General features: G+C 46.2%; 1 protein-coding gene across 10 annotated transcripts in view; it reads right to left on the reverse strand.

Moving 5' to 3' along the window:
- ZNF532 (zinc finger protein 532) overlaps positions 1 to 20,596 on the reverse strand; it is a 107,139-nt gene that overhangs the window by 5,962 nt on the left and 80,581 nt on the right. For all 10 annotated transcript variants that reach the window (XM_039230501.1, XM_039230502.1, XM_039230495.1 and 7 more), the window contains one exon: positions 1,450 to 1,562. In XM_039230501.1, coding sequence (XP_039086432.1) covers positions 1,450 to 1,562 — 113 coding nt within the window. The remainder of the gene's footprint in view (positions 1 to 1,449; positions 1,563 to 20,596) is intronic.

The raw sequence follows: 20,596 nt of genomic DNA on the forward strand, positions 1-20,596 counted from the left end.
GAAGGAAGGAAGGAAGGAAGGAAGGAAGGAAGGAAGGAAGGAAGGAAGGAAGGAAGGAAAGTGAAGGAAGGAAGGAAGGAAGGAAGGAAAGTGAATGACCGTGGTGACTACGGATGTTGTGAACCAGACACCAAGAACCCACTGCAGTGAATGGGGGTGAAAAGCACCTCATGGTCTCAGGCTGAACCAAATCTGCCCTCTAAAGGCTTCTAGAGACTTTGTGATGATTGGCCCCCACGCCCTGATGATTTCGTGTTAGAGGAACCCCCCACTCCCCCCGCCGGCAGTGCCGGGACCCAGTGCCGACACCCAGTGCCGACACCTCGCAACAAAGGAAATCAGTCAGACGATCCAAGCACCTCACTGGCCTACGGTGTCTCTGGAACAAACGCACAGAAGCTGTCCGGGGAAGGACGGCGCCAGGCCAGCCTCCCTTCCTCCCTTCTTCTCAGCCAGGGGCCTCCTTCTGCGTCCTCACACCCTTCGGCGCCGTCTCTCTAACGTGCAGCCCTGACTCAGGGAACGTTCTCACCTCACCCAAACCACTCCCAGCTTCACCTTCACTGCGGGAGAGTCTAGGCCCCGGGTTTCCTACCCGAGCAACTTTCCCTAACGAACCGAGAGCAGGGAAGCCTGCGGAACAGCCAGCCAACCTTCGCGCGCGTCCCCGAGAACACACGGTACGCCGGGCCCTGCTTCGGTCACGTCACACGCTATGTGCTGGCGACATGGCTTCTGGGTCTGTTAAGTCCTCTCTCTGTTACAGGAAGCGCCTTAAAGTAAGTAACCCTGTTATCAGCGCACTCGAGGCATGTTCTGGTGGAGTGGGCGACAGAGCTTTATCGCTAATGATACGACAAGTTCTGAATTTCACATCCAAAGAAGTGGCTCGTGACTGTCCAGAGCGGCACGGCCATCCGTCTGGTGTGCTGGCCCGCCCCTTTCCTTAAATCTGACCTCTGAGCCAAATGTGTGTGCGGAGCAAAGGCTGCCCTCCCTTAGGGATAAGTGTCCAGCCAAGGACGGAGTCCATGACCAGGGCCCATCGGGGTCTGCTCTCAACCCATCACCGGACAATCCACCTGCCAATCAATGCTGGCAAATCCCTGTGCTTATAGAGATCAGAAAGAATCTCATTCATCTGTGCAAAGCAATCACTTCTCTAAAATGCTCGGGTATATATACCACATACCTCTCTCTGGATACCAGGTAAGGACCCAGGAAATGTACACAGGGTGTGTAAGAGACTCTTCCTGTTTATTTTACTATTTTTAAGTGTTAACGGCCCAATCGAGAAATTGTATGTCCCAACAGCAGGATGGAACTGAAAAGTGAACTCTAGGACCTGCAGCCCAGTAATGGAAACTTAGCGGTAAACTGTGAAATCCCGTCGAGCGCTTTCAGCACTACCCTTCCACTGTGCTTCCCACGTTAGAAATGCAGACTTACGAGCAGGTATAAACTTTCCTGATGCCTTTGTGCTTGATCCGGTTGTGACGGCACAGGCTGTGTGAGGAGCTGAAAGATTTGTCACACTGGCGGCAAGGGTGTTTTTTCATTTGCTTTATGAGGAGAAAAGAGATTGAGAGTCACTTAAGAGAACAAAAACAGAACTGCTTTAAAAATTAAGAACTCTTCTGTAACGGTCTGCATTATATGGTCATCACTGTTTAGCAATACTAAGACAAAGCTAAAAGATTCTTCGTAACATGTAATAAAAAGGAAGGCCAGGGATGAGGTGACCAGGAAGGGACTAATTTCTGGAGAATGGGATAAACGTGATCATTAAGAGTAAAATATTATGTATTTTCTCAAAACACTTATAGTTTTGAGTCAACACAAACCTCCAGAAATCTGAAAACATCAAATTTTCTTTGCAAGAGAGATATAAATGTTCTTTTTATACTAGGGGCGCCTGGGTAGTTCAGCTGGTTGAGTGTCAGATTCTTAATTCTGGCTCAGATCATGATCTCACGGCTGTGAGATTGAGCCCCCTGGGTTAGGCTCTGCGCCGAGCATGGAGACCTGCTAGAGATTCTCTCTCCCTCTGCCTCTGCCCCTCCCTAGACTGTGCTAGAAACAAACAGCTAGCGGATTCTATACAAAAACGTAATTCTTTAATAAACACCAAATAAAACCATTACTTAATTTGTTATATCCAGAGAGAATGTTAACTTATCCAATATGCCATTTTAAATTAAATCTCTAGCTAATGTTAATAAGCATTTTGACTTCTCCCCCAAGGATTAAGTAACTATTCCTTACATAAGGGAGGAGTTTTCCAAAAGGCCTTTTGAATAGTACCATTTGGTTATTTCAAGGATGCACAGGTTTGAAACCACTTTATGGAGGCTGCCATGAATAAATGCAGCAGGTGCATGCGCGTGCACGCATGCTCGTGTGTATGGGGGTCGGGGGACAGTGACAAAGCAAGAGAAAGCTATCAAGAGATAAAAATCAAAGTTAAAAGTTTCCTACTTCAGCTGTGACATAATTATGTTAATTCCACACATTCTCATGTGGGAATTTTGAAGTCAAATGAGCGGCTTGACCTTACAGCGTGTTCTCTGGGTACAAGATGCAGTGAGGTCTGGAATCAAACAATGTCGTACCACAAGGAAATGAGATTGAGAAGCAACTGTCCACCTTGTGAATAGAACAAACTTTGGCAAAACCCTCATTCAAAATAAGGTTGAAGCAGAAGTTCTCATGTAAAATAACATTACTATTTATGACAGTAAGAAGAGATACGCAAAGCAATTGTGGGCTAAATGGTTAAAGAAAGGATAAGAATATTTTTTGAAGTTTTATTGATTTATTTTTGAGAGAGAGACAGAGACAGCATGAGCAGGAGAGGGGCAGAGGGAGAGACAGAGAGAGAGAGAGAGAGAGAGAGAGAGAGAGAGAGAATCCTAAGCAGGCTCCATACCCACAAAATGGTGAGATCATGACCCGAGCCAAAACTAAGAGTCGGACACTCAACTCACTGAGCCACCCAGGCACCCAGAAAGGATAAGTATTTTTAATAATTGTTTTTATATTAATCACTTGACAAAGATGCCCTTATTCACTGGTAGGCAAATCTATGTAAGTGGTTGTGTTTGGTTCTGGAGACCCCGAAATGGGTTGGCACCTTGTCTCTACGACTCATGCATCGAACCATACGACCCTGGGAAAGTTTCCCCACAAACATCCAGTCCCCAAACTGTTTGGTGGGGGCCACAACAGTGCCTTCCTCGGAGCGTGCTGGGGAAGAGGGGCACTAAAGGGTCTCTTTCCAAGAGAAAGAGGATTTCTCTTGGGGCACAGAGAAATCCTCAATAAATATTCTTTTATGAATAATAACAGAATACCCAAATTCATTTTAAGAGAGTGGAAAATACTGTCTTTTAAATGAAACACATCAGTCTGTGTTTAAAAACCTAGGCAGAGGCAAGGGAGGACATTTCTTCTCCACGCTAAAGATGGAAGACATAGTGTTGCTTTTATCGTTATCCTGAGCACATAATCTGGGATATTATGAGAATAATCTCGTGGGGCGGGGGAAGTAGGGAGGGGAGAGAGAGAGAGGGAAAGAGAGAGAACAGAGTGAATAACCAACTAATGCCTCTGAGCCACACTCTTTTTCCAAAACTTCCTTCATAAAACATCTTGATCACATAACATAGACAATCCCTAGTCTCTCGATTAGCATTTATGGAGCCAGAGAATAAAGAAGAGTTTTTTTTTTTTTTTTTTTTAATGTTTGTTTATTTTTGAGACACAGAGAGAGCGTGAGATGAGGAGGGGCAGAGAGAGAGGGGGGACACAGAATCCAAAGCAGGCTCCAGGCTCCGAGCTGTCAGCACAGAGCCTGACATGGGGCTCGACATACCACTCGAATTCATCAGATCAAGACTTGAGCTGAAGTTGGGTGCTTAAATGACTGAGCCACCCAGGCACCCCAAGAGGTTTCTTTACTTTAAGAATCATCATGGAAGTCCTACATTTCACTAAAGCTACATAAATCTAATGTCTAATTCCTATTGAATTCTGCACCTATGAGGTCACCCAGAACAGTCAAAACACAAGACATTTTTCTAAAAGTGAGAAGGTTGTAGCAAATCATCATCAAACACGTAGAGAGAATGTACACAGATCTTTCTAACCAGGTAACAAGGGTGATAGGCCTCAGGAAGGCAAACTGAGTTTTCCATGAAGATGAAGGGCTTAAAATTCCGTTTCTTGTTATGGTATCATTATATTAATATTAAATCCAAAAAATCTTTCTGAGATTTTTTTTTTTTTTTAAGTAATGTCTATACCCATTGTGGGGCTCAAACTCACATCCCCCAGATCAACAGTCCCCGTGCTCCCCGGACTGAGCCGGCCAGGTGCCCCCAAGTCAAAATTTTAATAAATATCAATTAAGAAATCCTCAGTAGGTAGTAACTTAAATGGAAGAGCAGCTTAGCTGAATCCGTAATTACTGTTTTCAAAAAGAGCTGACAAGGGGTGAGATAGGCTTCTTTTCCAACGTCTTTAGGGAAAAATGCAGAAATGAGTGGTGCAAGCCCAAAACAATGGAGCAGGGTTTCAAATCGCTGGTGACAGGAAAATTACAGGTTCAAACACCAGCTTCCTGATCGAACATGCCGTGTTCCCATTACCTAAGAAAACAAATGACTCCCTTCTCTGTTAAGCTTTAAGTACTAACTTATTTAAAGGTGTTTTACCTAATTTATTTTCATAACATATATCTTCAGTGTTATAAGAGTTCATACTGCACTGTACGACACAGAGAGCAAGTTTTACCAACCAAACAAAACCGGAAAACACAGCACTGAAAATGCGTAAAGTACGACTATCGCTCTGTTTGTTAAGGTCACTCACTGACCCCCTGGTTCCAGTGTAGCGCAAGCCGATTTTGAGGGAACTTGGGCCCTGAGTGGAATTTTTATAGTTAGGTTTTCCTGCTCAATGAGGAGTTATTTTGTTTTTAAATACAGCTCTTTAAAGAAATGGTGGACGAATATAAGCTGCCAGGGTCTGAACATTTCTGAAGATGTTAAATATAAAGAAAACAAACGCTTGAGTATATTTCCTAAACTTTTTCCCTGATTTCCCATTTCTGATTCTTTTACCTTCATTCTTTAGGAAAGCGTTAGCCCCTCTTAGCAAATCCTCTGCTCTGAGCGCCCTAGCCTTGGGCTCAAGGTCTGAGCTCTGGGATTTATGAAGCCTCTGAAGGCCATTCTTTCTGGGTGGCACTTGGTGAATGTGTTCTGGATTGCCCTGGGCCCTCACAACCAGACGCTGCCCGTTCTGATAACTAGTCCCTTCTTGTACCTTGGCTTGAAGCCCTCTTTCTCTCTAAGGTGACTGTGAAGAAGTTAGAGAGAGGAAAGTCCCAACCTCAGACCCTTCTGCCTCCCTGAGGTTCTCTGCCTCCCACCAACATGCAAAGAGCTTCCTTAACTATCATCGCACGCCCAGAATCACCCACAAATTTAGGAAGAACGGGAGCGGAATTATTCCCAAGCCATGCTGACACATACCCTTCAGTTCGATCACAAACACTTTCTATGAAAAAGGAAAACCCAACAACCTGTACAGACTTCGACCTGCCCCAACGGTGGACCCACAGGATGTAACTCTAAAACTCTGGACCTTTCCGTTTGGGAATCTATTCTACAGATACACCTGCACCGGTACAGTCAGTTCTGTACAACGTGACAACCATGTATCACAGGCCACAAATCACTACAACAAGCAACACCACGCAATAAAAACCAGAGGGCTTCCAGCAAGAACGCAGTTAAGGGCACAACACTCGATCGGTGACACACTTAAGAGCAGCATCCTGTGTAACCGGGCGTGGGAGGGGGTGGCTTGTTGAGATTCTGTGAAGCGGAGGAAGGAGGGTTACCTGAAATCAGAGGGTTGGAGGGAAGGTGTAACACCAAGTGTGGACCTGTGTGACTCAACGGGGAGATGAAGTCACTGGTGACCATCTGATGTGAGTACGTATGTTTCGTGGATTCCTGCACAAGTCCATTCCCCGATTTTCTGTGATCACCGCGTGTTCCTCTCGGGGATGAGGGCACCCAGGTGCGAATTCAGAATCCACATTAAGCTCCAACCCTTCCCTAACAGATCAACTGCATTAGAACAAATCTGTTTCCGACACAAGTGGTCTAGCAGACCGGATTGTACGTACGTACAGTTATGTACACGTATGTACATGGGCAGCACTGCACATGATGGAAAAGACAGGAAGAATTTGGCCCCAAGAATTTGGTCAAGGAAAAGTTGGTCAAACAAAGCATATGTGTTCATATAACAACACTCTTGTCCTGTAAGTGTGGAAAAGAATGGAAGACCCTGATGCACCGATACTAAGAGCTAAATGCACCAACACTAAGAGCTAGATACTACATACGACGGGAAGGGACCAGTGCTGAGAATTATTATATTCCTAGGCTGCGTTGTGCACCCAAAAGAAGTGAAAAGAGAACATACATGCACGTATGATGGTCCCTGAATAAGAGAAACTTCAAGATACAATAATAAGAAACGCAGTGGTGCTGGACGGGCAAGGGTAGGAATGAGACACTTTGCTGTGTTCGCAGTTCAACAATGTGACTAGAGCTCATGTAAAAAAATTTTTTTTTCTTCTGTTGCCTCAAAAAAATTAGAAAGCAGGTTTGCTGAGGTGTAATTTAAACAACGTAAAATTCACTCTTTTTCATGTTCTAGGAGTTCTGACAAACAGACACGGACACAGCAGTCCCATCCGCTGAAAAGTCCCCCGTACCCCTTTACAGCCAAGCCTGCTTCCTACAGCCAGCTCTTGGCAACCACTCATCTGCTTTCTAGCCTCTGGCTGCATCTGTCCCATTTGTCCCATAAATGGAAGCACATGGTACAGCACGTAGTTTCTGGTCCGGCCTCTCTCACTGGTGCAGTGCACGTGCAATACACCTGTGCAGTCCAGCGCCTCAGCGACCCATCCCTTCTCACGGCTGGGAGGTGTTCCGCAGAGTCTAAGGATCCGCTCCGCTTCATGAATATGCGTCCCAGGTGAAGGCCATCTAGGCTGTTTCCAGCTTTTGGAAATTATGAATTAAAGCCCCCACAAACACGCATGTACAGATTCTGGTGTCAACACATGATCTTATTTCTCTTGGGTGATGACTTAGGAATGAGACTATCAAGTTCTATCAACCCTTTTCCCAGAATGGCTGTGCTCTGCGTTTCCACCAGCAAAGGGGCAGAGGTCCAGCTGCCCTGCCCCCTTCCAGCAGCTGGCACTGTGTTTTATTGTAGCCATTTGACAGGGTGGCTGGCACTATTTCACTGTGGTTTTTTTTTTTTTTTTTTTTTTAAATGTTTTATTTATTTTTAGGAGAGAGAGAGAGAGACAGCGTGAGCAGGGGAGGGTCAGAGAGAGAGGGAGTCACAGACTGAAACAGGCTCCAGGCTCCGAGCTGGCAGTCAGCACAGAGCCCGACGCGGGGCTCGAACCCACGAACCGCGAGATCATGACCCGAGCGAAAGTCGGACGCTTAACCAACTACGCCACCCGGGCGCCCCTATTTCACTGTGGTTTTAATGTGCAATTCCCTAATGATGAATGGTGTCCAGGTAAAACATTTTCAAGGGACAAAACACCTGCATACATAGATATCTCTTCCTCTAAAGAAAAACCCACACCTCTACACGTTTCTAGTTTTTAATATCTATTTCAAGAGGAATTTCAGTGCCCTGTAAGCGCCTTGAAATCAGAAGCTGCAAATCACTCAGCTCTGTATCCCTGGCATTTGGCATCCAGAAAATATTCAGTAAATATTTAGTGTGTGAATGAATCAAGGAAATAACGGAACACAGAATTGCCTACTGGAAAAATAGGAGCAGGTCCTACAGAGTAATCAGAGACTAGCAAATTTCGGATAGCGTGTTGGACACAGAGCAAGCCCTGCTGAGGTTTGGAAGATGGGACAGACATGAGCATGTTTAAATACTGATAAGAGTATCTGAAAAAACGCAGCTACTGAGGACAGAGGTGAGAGAGGAGTCAGTGAGTGGGGAGAATTCAGACAGGAGGGGGATTTCAGACAGAAGGAAGAACAAGCCTTCCTGTATGACTGCAGATAAGGCGCCCCCTGTAGACAGGTGCAATGCTTACTATGGTCAGGTGGGCGGGTGACGAAGGGACCGGGGAAACTGAAGGAATTCCTGCCCGTCAGCTGCCACTTCAAAGTGAAGTATACACCTTGCATCTAGGTATCACAGCCTTCATTTTCCTCCTCTTATTGTTTCCAATTCTAAAAAATAACAAACTAATTACAAAAGAAAAGACTGCCTCTAATCTCCCCAATTGCAGTAACCACTGTCCACCTAAGCTATATATAGCTTTCCCATTTCTCTTCTGAATCCACGTTATATGTGCACTTATAAGGAGTCTATATTACACATCTTGATTTGTAACTTATTTTCATATACAGCTACACATGCTTTGATGTTTCTACATTCTTCATTAGTAACACAACATAGTATTCTATTGTATAAATGGGACATAATGTATTTAACTATCTCTCATTAATGACTTAGGTTGTTTAAAATCTTCAGTAATTGCAGACAAAAATTTCTGCAGTCAGGGACATCTGGATGGCTCAGTCAGTTAAGCATCTGACTTTGGCTCAGGTCATGATCTCACAGGCCATGAGGTGGAGCCCCATGTCGGGTTCTGTGCTGACAGCTCAGAGCCTGGAGCCTGCTTCAGATTCTGTCTCCCGCTCTCTCTCTGCCCCTCCCCCACTCGCATTCTGTCTCAAATAAACATTAAAACAAACTTCTAAAAATTTCTATAGTCAACCAATTATCTCTGTGGTATGAAATTCTGAGAGTCTTTCTAGTTTAGAGGTTATGAAAAACGTCAAGACTCTCTGACACTTCTTGCCAAACTGTCCTCAAAAAAAGGAACCCATCGATGTTAGTCAGGGTTCATTCACCAAAAGCCTTCCAGATCACCATTCAACTTTGCCAACATGGTAGGTGAAATATTATAACTGCACTTCATTTTATTTTTCCTCAGAGCCGAGGGATGCTGGACATCTATCCATACGTTCCTGAGCCATGTACAGTGAACGGCCCGATCATACCCTTTCTACAGTTTTCTATGGAGTGAAGTCAGGAGAAGAACGGCAGGTGAGGAGGTCAGAGCAAGACCACAGCCCTTGTGGGCCACAGTGGGGACTCTGTGTCATCCATGATACATGACTAGAAGACACCAAGGGGTCATCCATGATGCCCGATGGGAAGACACCAATGGGCGTGAGCAGAGGAATAATATGATCAAGGTTGTTCTGTCCGCCAAGTATAGACGCAAAGAACCAGTGTGGAGGCGACAGACTAAGCGCTGTGGGTTTGGAATGTAAAGGTGACGACAAATGACTCGATTTGGCATATACCTCACAGGTGGATCTGTGGATGGGCTGAATGTGGGTGACAAGGGAGAGAGAAAAAGGGGTTACGTTTTGCTCCAAATTCCTTGGCTGGACACTTGGTAGAACAGTTTTACCAGTTACTGAATGGGAAAGTAGGAGAGCAGGAGGCTTAGGGGAGGAGAGGAATCAAGAATTACATTTTGGATACGTTACATTCGAGAAGCCCGTTGGGAGATCTAAGTAGAGACGCTAACTAAGTGGTTAGATTCAAGTGTGCAACTTGGGGGAGCGGTCCAGGCCAAAGACACAATTCTGTGAATTGGTAGGTTAGAGGCGGCATTTAAAGTCACAGGCTTGGATGAGATGTTTCTGAGAATAAAGGGCACAGCGACATTAACAGGCTGGAAAGAGAAGAAAGATTGAGAGGAGCTATCAGTGAGGCAGGATGAAAACCAAGAGGCCAATAAAGAAAGAATTTCCAGAAGAACCTAGGAGACAACCACTCCAGACAGGCCAACTGACATTACTGATAAAGCCAAGACCCCGGGCGCGAGTCCCTCACCACGTGGTTTCTGTGGAGGGGCAACATGCACAGGAGGCGTGGGAAACACAGGGATGGAGAGTGACCTCAGGGATGTTTGCTATGAAGGGAAACAGAGGGAAAAAGGCAGTAGGCAGGTGGGTCAGGAAGGCTGTTCTGTCAGGGTAAGAGGTACCGTGGCAAGCTTTAGGATTCAGAAAATGATCTGGGAAAAGCTGAAGATCCAGGTAAAGGTGGACTAGTGTGGCTGTAACACCCCAGTGACCAGAAAGGGGGCTGGGTGGAGCGCACAGACAGAGGGGTGCGCCTTCCGGGGACACAGAGTCGCCCTCTATAACAGGAGAGGGCACAGTATGCACGATCAGAGGCAAAGCGGTTTTCACTGCCTGTCTCCTTCCGTGTAAGGCAAAATCCAAACTTCTTGGCTTTCAAGACGGTGCATCCAAGTCCAATCCTCAGCGCACCATTCTGACCACATCTCCTAGGACTTCAGACCTGCTGCATTCAAAGCCACTCAAACTCACATCTTCTGAAGACAGTTGACACATTCTCCCCTTGCCTGTCAGAAACAGCCTGCCCTTTCCTGGAGGCCCATTCAAACCCTTTGGCCCCCTCGGCCAGCTCACCTCTCAGCCCCTTGGTGGCCTTCCTGACCTCTCCTTCCCTCGCCCACATCCCACACAGCTACCAGAGACACACATTTCAATATGGCACTTCCTTGCCTAAAACCCATCTGGGGGCCTCTGTACCTTTAATGGCTCAGGTCTTCGGACTTGCCTACCTCGCCAATCCCAACCTCCCTCCACACCCTTCTAGAACTACTAGCGGGCAGTCACCTGGAAGGTCACGCTGCTCTGTACCACACCCATATTCTGTTCTGCTGCTCATACACCGGGTGAGTTCCCCGTGTGTCCTCCAAATACCTACTTAGGTAGTATGTCTTCTGTGAAGGCTTCCCTGGCATCTCCCCAGCCTGCCAATTCCCCCAAGAAACAGTGATGCTCAAATCCCTGCCTCCTTGTGCCTTAGACGCTACTCTACTTCTTCTCTTCCATGTAGCACATGCAACTCTAAGTTTTAATTTCACTCTGTCCTCCTCAGACCTCTTTCAAGGCTGGACTGTCCTTTATCGTTCTTGCTCTAGTCACAGAGCCTGAGTGAGGACCGCGCTGAAATCGGAACTGGAAGCACTTTGCACTTAGCTTTAATTACATACCGCCTTGTAATTCCTCTAAGACCCACTAGTTGTAGCTTTTAAACTATGCATTCAGGGTACGTGGGTGGCTCAGTTGGTTAAGCGTCCGACTTTAACTCACGTCGTGATCCCACGGTCCATGGGTTCGAGCCCTGTGTCGGGCTCTGTGCTGACAGCTCAGAGCCTGGAGCCTGCTCCAGATTCTGTGTCTTCCCCTCTCTCTGCCCCTCCCACAGTCATGCTCTGGCTCTCAATAATAAATAAACATTAAAAAAAATTTGTTTAATAAGAAACAATTTTAAAAAATGGTATACACAAAAGAACAAACATGATTAAAAGCTAAACATCCCCAAGGTATGAATGAATGGCCTATTCTAAATAGCTTCAGAATTGACATCACTCTTGTAATGTGCAAGTGCCCAGAGCAAACCAAAGACTGAAAACGAGAAATAAACAGGAAAGATTAATAATCTGAACAGGTTTAAAAAATATATAGTCTAATAGGTCTCCTATAAAATAACTGAGGTTTTCTACAGAAAAGTACTAAGATTACATATAAATTATAACCCAATAAAGTTGCTTTAAAAAAAAAAAAAAAAAAAGGCTCCACATCCAGAGGAGAGCCCAAAGCGGGGCTCAAATTCACGACCATGAGATCAAGACCTGAGCTGAGATCAAGAGTCAGACGCTTAACTGCCTGAGCCCCCCAGGCACCCCTAAAGTTGCTTTTAAAAAAAGATATTCACTGAAGAAACATGTAACAACATTAGCATATGTACTAAATAAAAAATGGTATAATTTTCACTCTGGGAAGTCTTAAAACGTTTTACCAGGATATATTTTAAAAAGTAATAATGTTTCATAGGTATTTTACTCTCTTCATCTCTTCCTGTTAGCTCTGGATGTCCTATGTGCCCACAGAATTGGACACTCCCATTCCATGTACATGAATATCACCCAGCTATGGAGGGTAAGTCATAAGAAGCAAACCCGCTTACCCAAGCCACCCCCCACGCTCTCCTCGAAAATGGCCTTTTGCACAGGCAAGTAGCCTTCCCCCTAAGTCTGGAGTACTGTGGGTCATCAATTCTGAATTCCTTACTGAGAATTTCATATCTAGGACAAAAGGGGGAATCCTCTGGTCTTACTACATCCATGAAAATGTAAATAGATGGGCAGTTAGAAGAGCAGAGTATAGGAAACTCAAACTACATATGTCTGAAAATATCAAGAAAAACAATTTCTGACTATGAAACTATCCAAGTTTCTACAAAATGGAATGGAGTGGTTTGAGGGAAATATTTAAACACAGAGTACAAATTTAGACCAGAGGTTGGCAGACTTTCTGTAAAGGGCCAGACAGTACATATTTTAAGCTTCGCAGGCCATGGAGTCTGTCGCAGCTACTGAACTGTGCCTTGCAGTTTGAGAGCAGCCACGACGGTACATAAATGAGTGGGTGTGGCTGTTTCAATAAATTATTTACCAAAACAGGTGGCCAGCCTGTGAACCCTAGTTTGCCAACCCTGATTTAGACCACCGTCTCACACTCTTACAGAAAACAAAGCCAAGTCAATAACTGAGAACCAATCCCATTTAACACAGTAGGTAATCAATCGAGAAAAAAACAAGCCGGAACTATAAAGTAAGGGGAAGGGTTTGTTTTTTACAGGACGTGCTGGGAACACGTCCCGAGAGCCACCAGTATCGTGGTGCTGTGTCTTGATGATTGAGGTCACGGCTTTGAAACACACAGTGTTCCTAAGGCCAAGGATGTGCTAGCTGCTATGTCTGCTTAAAACGACAACAAACAAGGCCAATCTTCTAACGTTCTGGTTAGAAGACTAGCCGGTTTGCTGAGGACGTTGTGCGACTGAGAAAGCGAGACAGCACTGTAATCAGGGCAGAACAAGGACAGGCCGAACCCGGAGCAGACAAGGAACGTGGCCCACCACAGTTTTCGTGCCCAGAGCCAGGTCAGGCACTCAGGCGGCGGGAAAGGAAGGTGCGGGGCGAAAGGCGGGGGCTGTGACAAAGCTGCCACCACCGTGGCAACGGAACTCAAAAATGCCCGCCGGGGTGTCGTGGGGTGACCACAGGCTCGCGTCACCTTGGGACACCGTATCCACCGCCACCGACCTGTGGTGATCCGAGGCAGAGCTCCGCTTACAGACCCTCGGCAGACCCCGTGCCTCCTCCCTTTCCGAAGACTCGGGCTCCCATCTTCCTACACCATTTCATTAAAGGCCCTCACGCAGGAAGTTCTCGCACATCCTCTTAGTCTCTCTCACACTGAGGAAGACAGCACTGACGGGTGGTGTCAGCTGCGCACTGCCACAGTTCACCGACTTGAAGACGTTCAGCAATCAAAAGACCCGAGTATGAAAAAAGTCTTTGCTGCCAGTTTCTCCCGGGTCTGGTCCAGCTTCGCTCCCCTTCTTCTGCTTCAAAGGGTTTGTCCCACCTTCTAAGCCTCTGGTTCCTCACGTGCATGCCTATAGATGGCGGGCACATCACTCCTGTTACTTCTCTTCTCAGAGAATCCCGTCCTCAAGAGAGGATCACGGGAAAGAGTATGTAGAATGTTTCTTCCTTCTAGTGATATTTTTAATACAACCTTTTTGTCCTTTTCAATTAGAAAACTACCTAGGAAGGCCTGGGTGGCTCAGACGGTTAAGCATCCGACTCTTGATTTTGGCTCAGGTCATGCTCTCACGGTTTGTGAGATCAAGCCCTGCGTCGGGCCCTTCGCTGCCAGCACAGAGCCTGTTTGGGAACCTTTCTCTTTCTCTCTCTGCCTCAATCTGCCTCTCCCTCGCACTCTCTCTCAAGATAAACACTTTTTAAAAGCAATCTAAATAAATAAAAGGTCACTGTGAAAAACCTCTTTCCCCTACAATCACTATTTTATAAAATTACAGCATAAAAAAATTGAACTTATACTGTCTGAAAACTTCAGTGGAACCCTTCTAAGATTATTTATTTCTACAAATCAAAAGACAAAAGAAACCGGGAGTTCCTTTTCAAGATAATCACTGTTTTTTATCAGACGATCTGTTAGAAATCTGTAAACAAGTTGGAAAAGCAAGCAAGCGAGCATGAGCGCGGAGATCAAAAAAGCTACCATTAAAACTGCCTGAACAGGCTATGTTCTCCCTGGCTCCCGTCCTACACCATATATTGATCTTTCCAGATGTCTAATTACACTGTATTGATGAGGCCCTGCAGGCAGGGACAAGCAGCTAAGCCTGAAGGCCTGAGAACACCAGCCACCCCACCGCAGGGACCGGGAAGCCGCCCTGAGCCACGCCCGAGGACGAGCCACCAGGCAGCCGCGGGAGGTCCTTCTGTGTGTGGCTCCTTGGTGCTGGTTCCAGCTTTGCAATCCCGAGGCTCTGAGTGGCTGTGAAGGTAAAAGGACTCTGTGGATTCACTCGCTCGTCCCTGGCAAGCCTTCCAAACTCTTATTTGCAGCAGCGTGGGCCACACACACAGGGCAGTAGCGGGGATGTGCTGAACTCGCGAATGAAAGCACTAGACAGTGTCTTCCTCTTTGCTCCAGTCTCGCCCCAGCTCTGGCCCTTCTCCTGCCAAACGAAAGCCTGGTGTCGCCCGTAACCTGGAAACCCACGCCCTGAACTCGAGGTGGCGGGAAGGACTCCAGCCCAGGCCCTGGCACAAGGGTTACAGTCTGAAAAACGTCCCGCGATCCTTCTGGGTCTGAAGTTTTGTCTGTAAACTGAACTGAGTGGGAATTCACGAGCTCTCATCACCTCCTAGTGCTAGTTTACAACTCTTTATTAAGTCCATCGTGGCTAGATTGGCTTTTTATTTCCTCCGCCGCCCCTACTTATAGCACCGTAAAATTATTCCCTGGTTGCCCTGGGATTCAAGGTAGTATCAACTCATAGACAGAATCATATGCTTAATTCTTAAAATAATCTAAAAGTCTGGTCTGCCAGTTGGATTTAGGGATATGTTTTCATGAAGAAAATTATGGAAAGATGTTGCATTCAAGGACAATTACATCAAAGTCTCCCCAGGTAACTTAGCAGAACCACAATACTGTACCAATATTCTAAAGCCAAAGGCCATGGTCAGCACGAGCTGCTAAGGAAACCTAACCCCAGGGCATATCTGGGTACCTCGAGTCATGAAAGAAATGACTGTCCTTCCACAAAAAGGGACTGAGCTCTGACAGATGACAGGAGCAGGGGTTTGGGGGGACATGGGTTTGGGGGGCAGGGGAGGCAGAGAGAACGGAAACTGCTGCAGGCGATATTTTTCAGCAGCAATGTCCTTAAGCCAGCAAGGCCTGGTAACATTTGCCCAGAGCAGACGGGCCCGCACCTTGTAGTTCCGCCGTCCGGCAAGAGCGCCAGCCCAGCACCAGGGGAGCCTGGACCTCCTGAGCTTCGAGAGATAAACAGGAAAAGCCCAAGGAGGAAGTGTCTTCTTCAGACCAAAATAACAGCAGCCCCGGTGGGCACCACACCACAACCGCCCGAGTGTGCGTAAACATCTGAGTCACTGTGGTGCCGGACGGCACCCCGTTTTGACCCGTTGCCGCCTGCACACCTCGCTGGGGGCGGACTTTTTACAAGAGCGCCGTGCGAGCGCTACTTCAAGTGCAAGGACGCAACTTGGTATCTACAGCGCCCGTGCTTTAAGTGATTTTCCAGCGCCTACTAGGTCAGCCCACACTGACCCACACTCTCTGGGCCCATAATTCCAGCCAGAGGCTTACCTCTGCCAGGCGGCACTGTGAAGCCCAAGGTGCAACCTACGGTCACCAGACGAGTGAGGGTAGGTGGCCACGCTGAAAGCCCCGACATCAGCACAGCACGGGCGGCTGCGGCGCACTTCAATTCACCCCGCGGTACGGACCATGCTCCTACTTTTTACTCTCCGGGACGTCCCTGCCCTTGGGGACATTACGCTGCATTGAAAATGGAAAAAAATCGAGGACTCCCCCATAGGTATTGTGACCGCAGTGGTCGCAGGTGCGTGGGGCAACACGGGGGGAGGAGGGGCGGCGGGCCCCACCACGAGCTGCATCCGAACAGGAGCTCACCAGGCAGCGAGGCGAGGAGAGGTTTCCCGGCAAAGAGAACGAGTGGCAAAGGCGAGGAGGAAAACGGCGTGCGCGGGAGCCCCGGGCAGCCGTGTGCGGTGCAACCACAAGGGAAGACGCGGGGGGTGGGTACGGAGAAGGCCGAGGCGAGGTGGCCAAGGGCTTCGCAGACTCCATGGTCAACAGGCAGGGGGGGCCCACCCATGACAGACAGACTTGTTCTCCCGGATCACCGCGGCGGCTGCGTGGGCATCTCCCCTAAAGTCCCGTTACCTGCTGGCGGGTCTCCTCTCCTGGGCTCTGACCACAGGGAAACTGGTTCAGTCGGGGAGCCCCCGCCAGGCCCCCCAGCAGCTCCGGCTGGAGCTCCCCCAGAGCCTAAACCCTAAGAGACTTTCAGAAGCAGGCCAGTGGTCTAGTCACTGGGACTTGAGCCATTGACGCATCTGCCTCCTACCCTGTGCTAATTTTATTGTACACCCCTTGGTTTGGGGTTTTACACTTCACAACCAATGGAATGTGCAATGACACGCCCTGCCACACAGTGAAATCTGACAACGTGCACCCCATGACAATAAAGGAAGTTAACACGGGAACGCGTGGGTGGCACAGTCGGTTAAGTCTCATAACTCTTGATTTTGGCCCTGGTCATGATCTCACGGGTTCAGAAGTTCAAGGCTCACATGGGCTCTGTGCTCACAGGAGTGGGATTCCCATTCTCTCTCTGCCCTTCCTCCTCTTGTGCTGCCTCTCTTTTTATTTATCTATAAATAAATAAAAGCTAAAAAAAAAAAAAAAGATTTACCTTGCAAATTCCCTCCCAGATTCTTGCCCTATAATCAAAAGTCACTGACAGGAATGCTAGGTAAAATCCGATCCAAAAATGTAGGTTTCTCCCAACACGGCAGCGAGCCTAGAGTCAGCTATCAGTTTAGTATTTCATCCAGGTCCTTCTATGGTCTCATACAGAAAATAGTAGTAAGCGAGAGACTCTTAAAAGCTACTGAAACCCAGTCAGCCTCTCTCTGGCATTATTTCACCTACCACCAAGTACCTGGGAACAAAAGGAAATAAGACTTACCTGGCAATCACCTGTCCCTAGTCTTTGTCAAATTCTTTTTCCGAGTGCTCAGAATCCAGCTACCCAGCAGTCTGGTCTCTGAAATGCCTGGGTTCAGTAAGGTGGAAGGAACTTATCTGCCATGTTTCAGAATCTACCCAACTTTCTCCTTTCAGACAAGCACACCCATTTTCCATGATTAAAATGTATCCCTCAGCCCCACATACGGGGTTGGAAAAGCAAAATTTATTTACACTAGCGAGAGGCTTGCTCTCTCTCCTAGGCATCCATTTGTCCCTCAATGACACTGGTTCCATTTTCTCCAAAGAAACAAAATAGGAGGCAAGTATTTCTGCCTTCTCTTGGTCAACTGTAAACATAATTTTCCAGAAAACAATGGGTTGTCTGTACCTGTCCTTTTCCTCAATAGTCTAGAAAACGTCTCTTAAATATTCCCTCCACCAGCTGGATGTATTTTACAAGCTTTGGCTTACTGTAATTCCAAGAGCATTTGATAAGCATCCATGAATTGCCAAGTACATTATTAGGTCACACTTAGTAACTGGGAGGTCACTCTGAAGCTTCCTGTCTCTTACCCTCATACTCTGTTTCCCCAATTCTAGTTTCCCACGCTAAGTGATCGTCAAAATACACATACAGATGATCTCGTGAAGACAGAGGTTTCTCATTCTCAATAAAAGAATCCAGTCTCCTTGGAGAAATAGATGGCTATTTCTGTGGCTATTTCTGCAGAAATAGACTGCAGGGCTGGAATGGGGAAATCACGAGATGTCCCAGGAATCTGTAGATGGGAAGTAGGGAAGTCTCAAAACTGAGGGTGTGTGTAGAAAGGACACAGGAGCCAACTCACAGGAGCTCCCAATGGCCAGATCTAAAATAATTTGAACAAAAAATAAAGAATGACAGTAAGTTAGCTCCTCCTCCCAATTCTAGACACAGAACGTGAACTGGACCACACCTACACCTTCAAAGAATCTCAAAGTGTCTTGTAAGGTAAATCTCAATGGCATCTGAGTCTCATCATTCAGTAAATGGTCCTCTGCTTATGCTCTATTTAAGAAGTTCCATAATGATTCTTCAACGTAGAGGGGTACCTGGCAGCACACGAGAAAATGGCTACGATCATCACAGATCACCTTGTAATTTTCAAGATTTGAACGAGTACAGACAACCTTTACTTTTTTATTTACCGTCAGGTTACGTAAGTGCAGAAGGCACGGTCTGTGAGAATGATGTTGGCTATAACCTCGTTGAGGGGATCCTAATTCAAGGTTCCTAGAAAACCCCTCAAGCGACCAAGAAGGACTGTCAGGAGGTAGCTGAGCCTCCAAAATCGTACATAAAATTCTGTATAATTGTACATTCATCTGGGAAAGGGCTCGACGCTGAGATGAGATCATCAGGTTAATAATACATCTCATTTTCCTGGTTTTGTATTTGAGAGTACGGACACAGGGAAGATGAAGGGATTTCTGTGGTCAAAGCCGATTTAAAGCCCAAGCCTACATTCGACTAACACAAAAGCCCTTACCAAATGGGCAGGCGATGATCTGAGAACTTCTCTAATCAGTGCCCCCAAAGACAATATGCATAACACCACAAATCATGGATGCTACGGTAATAAATCAATTTAGAACTTGTCCTCAAAGAGCTTATGATTTAAAAGGACAGCTAAAGCCTGCCCATGACAAGACAATAATATCAACTGTAGAAAGTGAGTAATTTTAAACTGGTTTCTCAGTATGGAATTTCTGTTAACAATCGCTTCTAAATGTGGCTGCTTTAACTATTTTTTAAATAACAAAACTAAGGAGGTGGCAAGTTGTTTTTAAATGATAACACCTCTCTATATTTTTATGGATCAACTGCCCCAAGGTTTTTTAATTATTTGACTTAATATCAGATCATAACAAATTACTAAAAAGCAAACTAAAAAGGCTTTAGCGGATACTGGATAAGTATTAGTAAAAAATTATATATATGCATTAAAGAAATAAAAAACCAGCTACTAAATAAATAACAGAGCTGGAACCATGTTTTTGAATCTCGAAGACAAAGCTGTTGAGTATCTTTGTTTTGGCGTGGAACTCTGTACAAAATATTTTTTAGTAAAAATTTTTTGGATAGGACTTGAAGAGAGAAAGAAAAAAAAAGAAACAATTATTGAAATCAAAAAAGGCCAGCTTAAGAGAAGAAGCAGTGAATTATCTTGACATAAAATTTTAATCTCTGCCACGTGGATTTACCCCTAACTTACAATCTTGTCTCCAAAATAATTGTCGTACTAACATCAATAAAGCTCAGGCAAGTTGCTGTAATGTGGTTGGCGGAGCGTGTTTATGTTAGTCTCAAAATGATTCTAGACACACATGTATTTATTTTTAAAGGCAGGATTACAGTATTAAACTCAAGCATCCCTTCAGGGTTCACTGCTTTGGAACAGTCACCTACTGTCAGAACGTGGGAGGATATTTCACCGGGAAATCCAGTAAAATCAGATCTTTCCAATAACTTCACGCCAGATGGTAGTAAAATATTATGCTCTCCTGAGGTGTTTGGCCAGACACAATTTTCAGATCCCTTATACTTTCACATTTATATCTCACCATAATCCAAAGGGACTGGAGGCTGCTTATCGCCTCACACGTGGTTCTCTCTAGCTACCTACAAAACAGGACACTCTGTAGTCACTAAAGTACACACGACTCCCATTTTAAAGAAGAGAAAGTTAAGTCTTAGAGGGGTTAGTTGTCTTCCAAGTCAGTACTCATTCTTGATCTGTTTTTCAAGAAATATTGATTAGCTTACTGTGAGCTAGGAACAGAAGCCCCAAAGCTTTGCTGGATGGAAGGAGGAAAGCACAAAGCCTCTACTGTGAGAAAGCGGTAAGAGGCAGCCTTCACAGAGTGATAAGAGATATGGTACAGGAAGCTCTGGCTGCCATGGAAACCTGCAGGAAGAACGGAGCAAGGAAGGCCTTCCAGATGAGGTGACGTCTAAGGCCCAGACCCAAAGGACTGAGAGAAGTTTGGCACTAGAAGGGTGCACTCCTTCAAGTTAAGGCCACCACCCAAAAAGCCCCAGAGGCGCAAGGGCAGACAGTGGGACCGCCACGCTTGTGTCCCATGCCCAGTGGAGGACGCAGCTAGAAGAGGGAGCAGAGGACACGAGGGAGCCGCCGGACGACCGAGGGCGGTGGGGACGCAACACTGCACAATCGGAAAGCTCTCTCTGGCTACAGGGAGAATCATCAGGCGACGATGAACAAAGATCATCA

Source organism: Hyaena hyaena, unplaced genomic scaffold (genome assembly GCF_003009895.1).
Source record: "Hyaena hyaena isolate Hyena2069 unplaced genomic scaffold, ASM300989v1 scaffold_47, whole genome shotgun sequence".
Taxonomy (NCBI): Eukaryota; Metazoa; Chordata; class Mammalia; order Carnivora; family Hyaenidae; genus Hyaena; species Hyaena hyaena.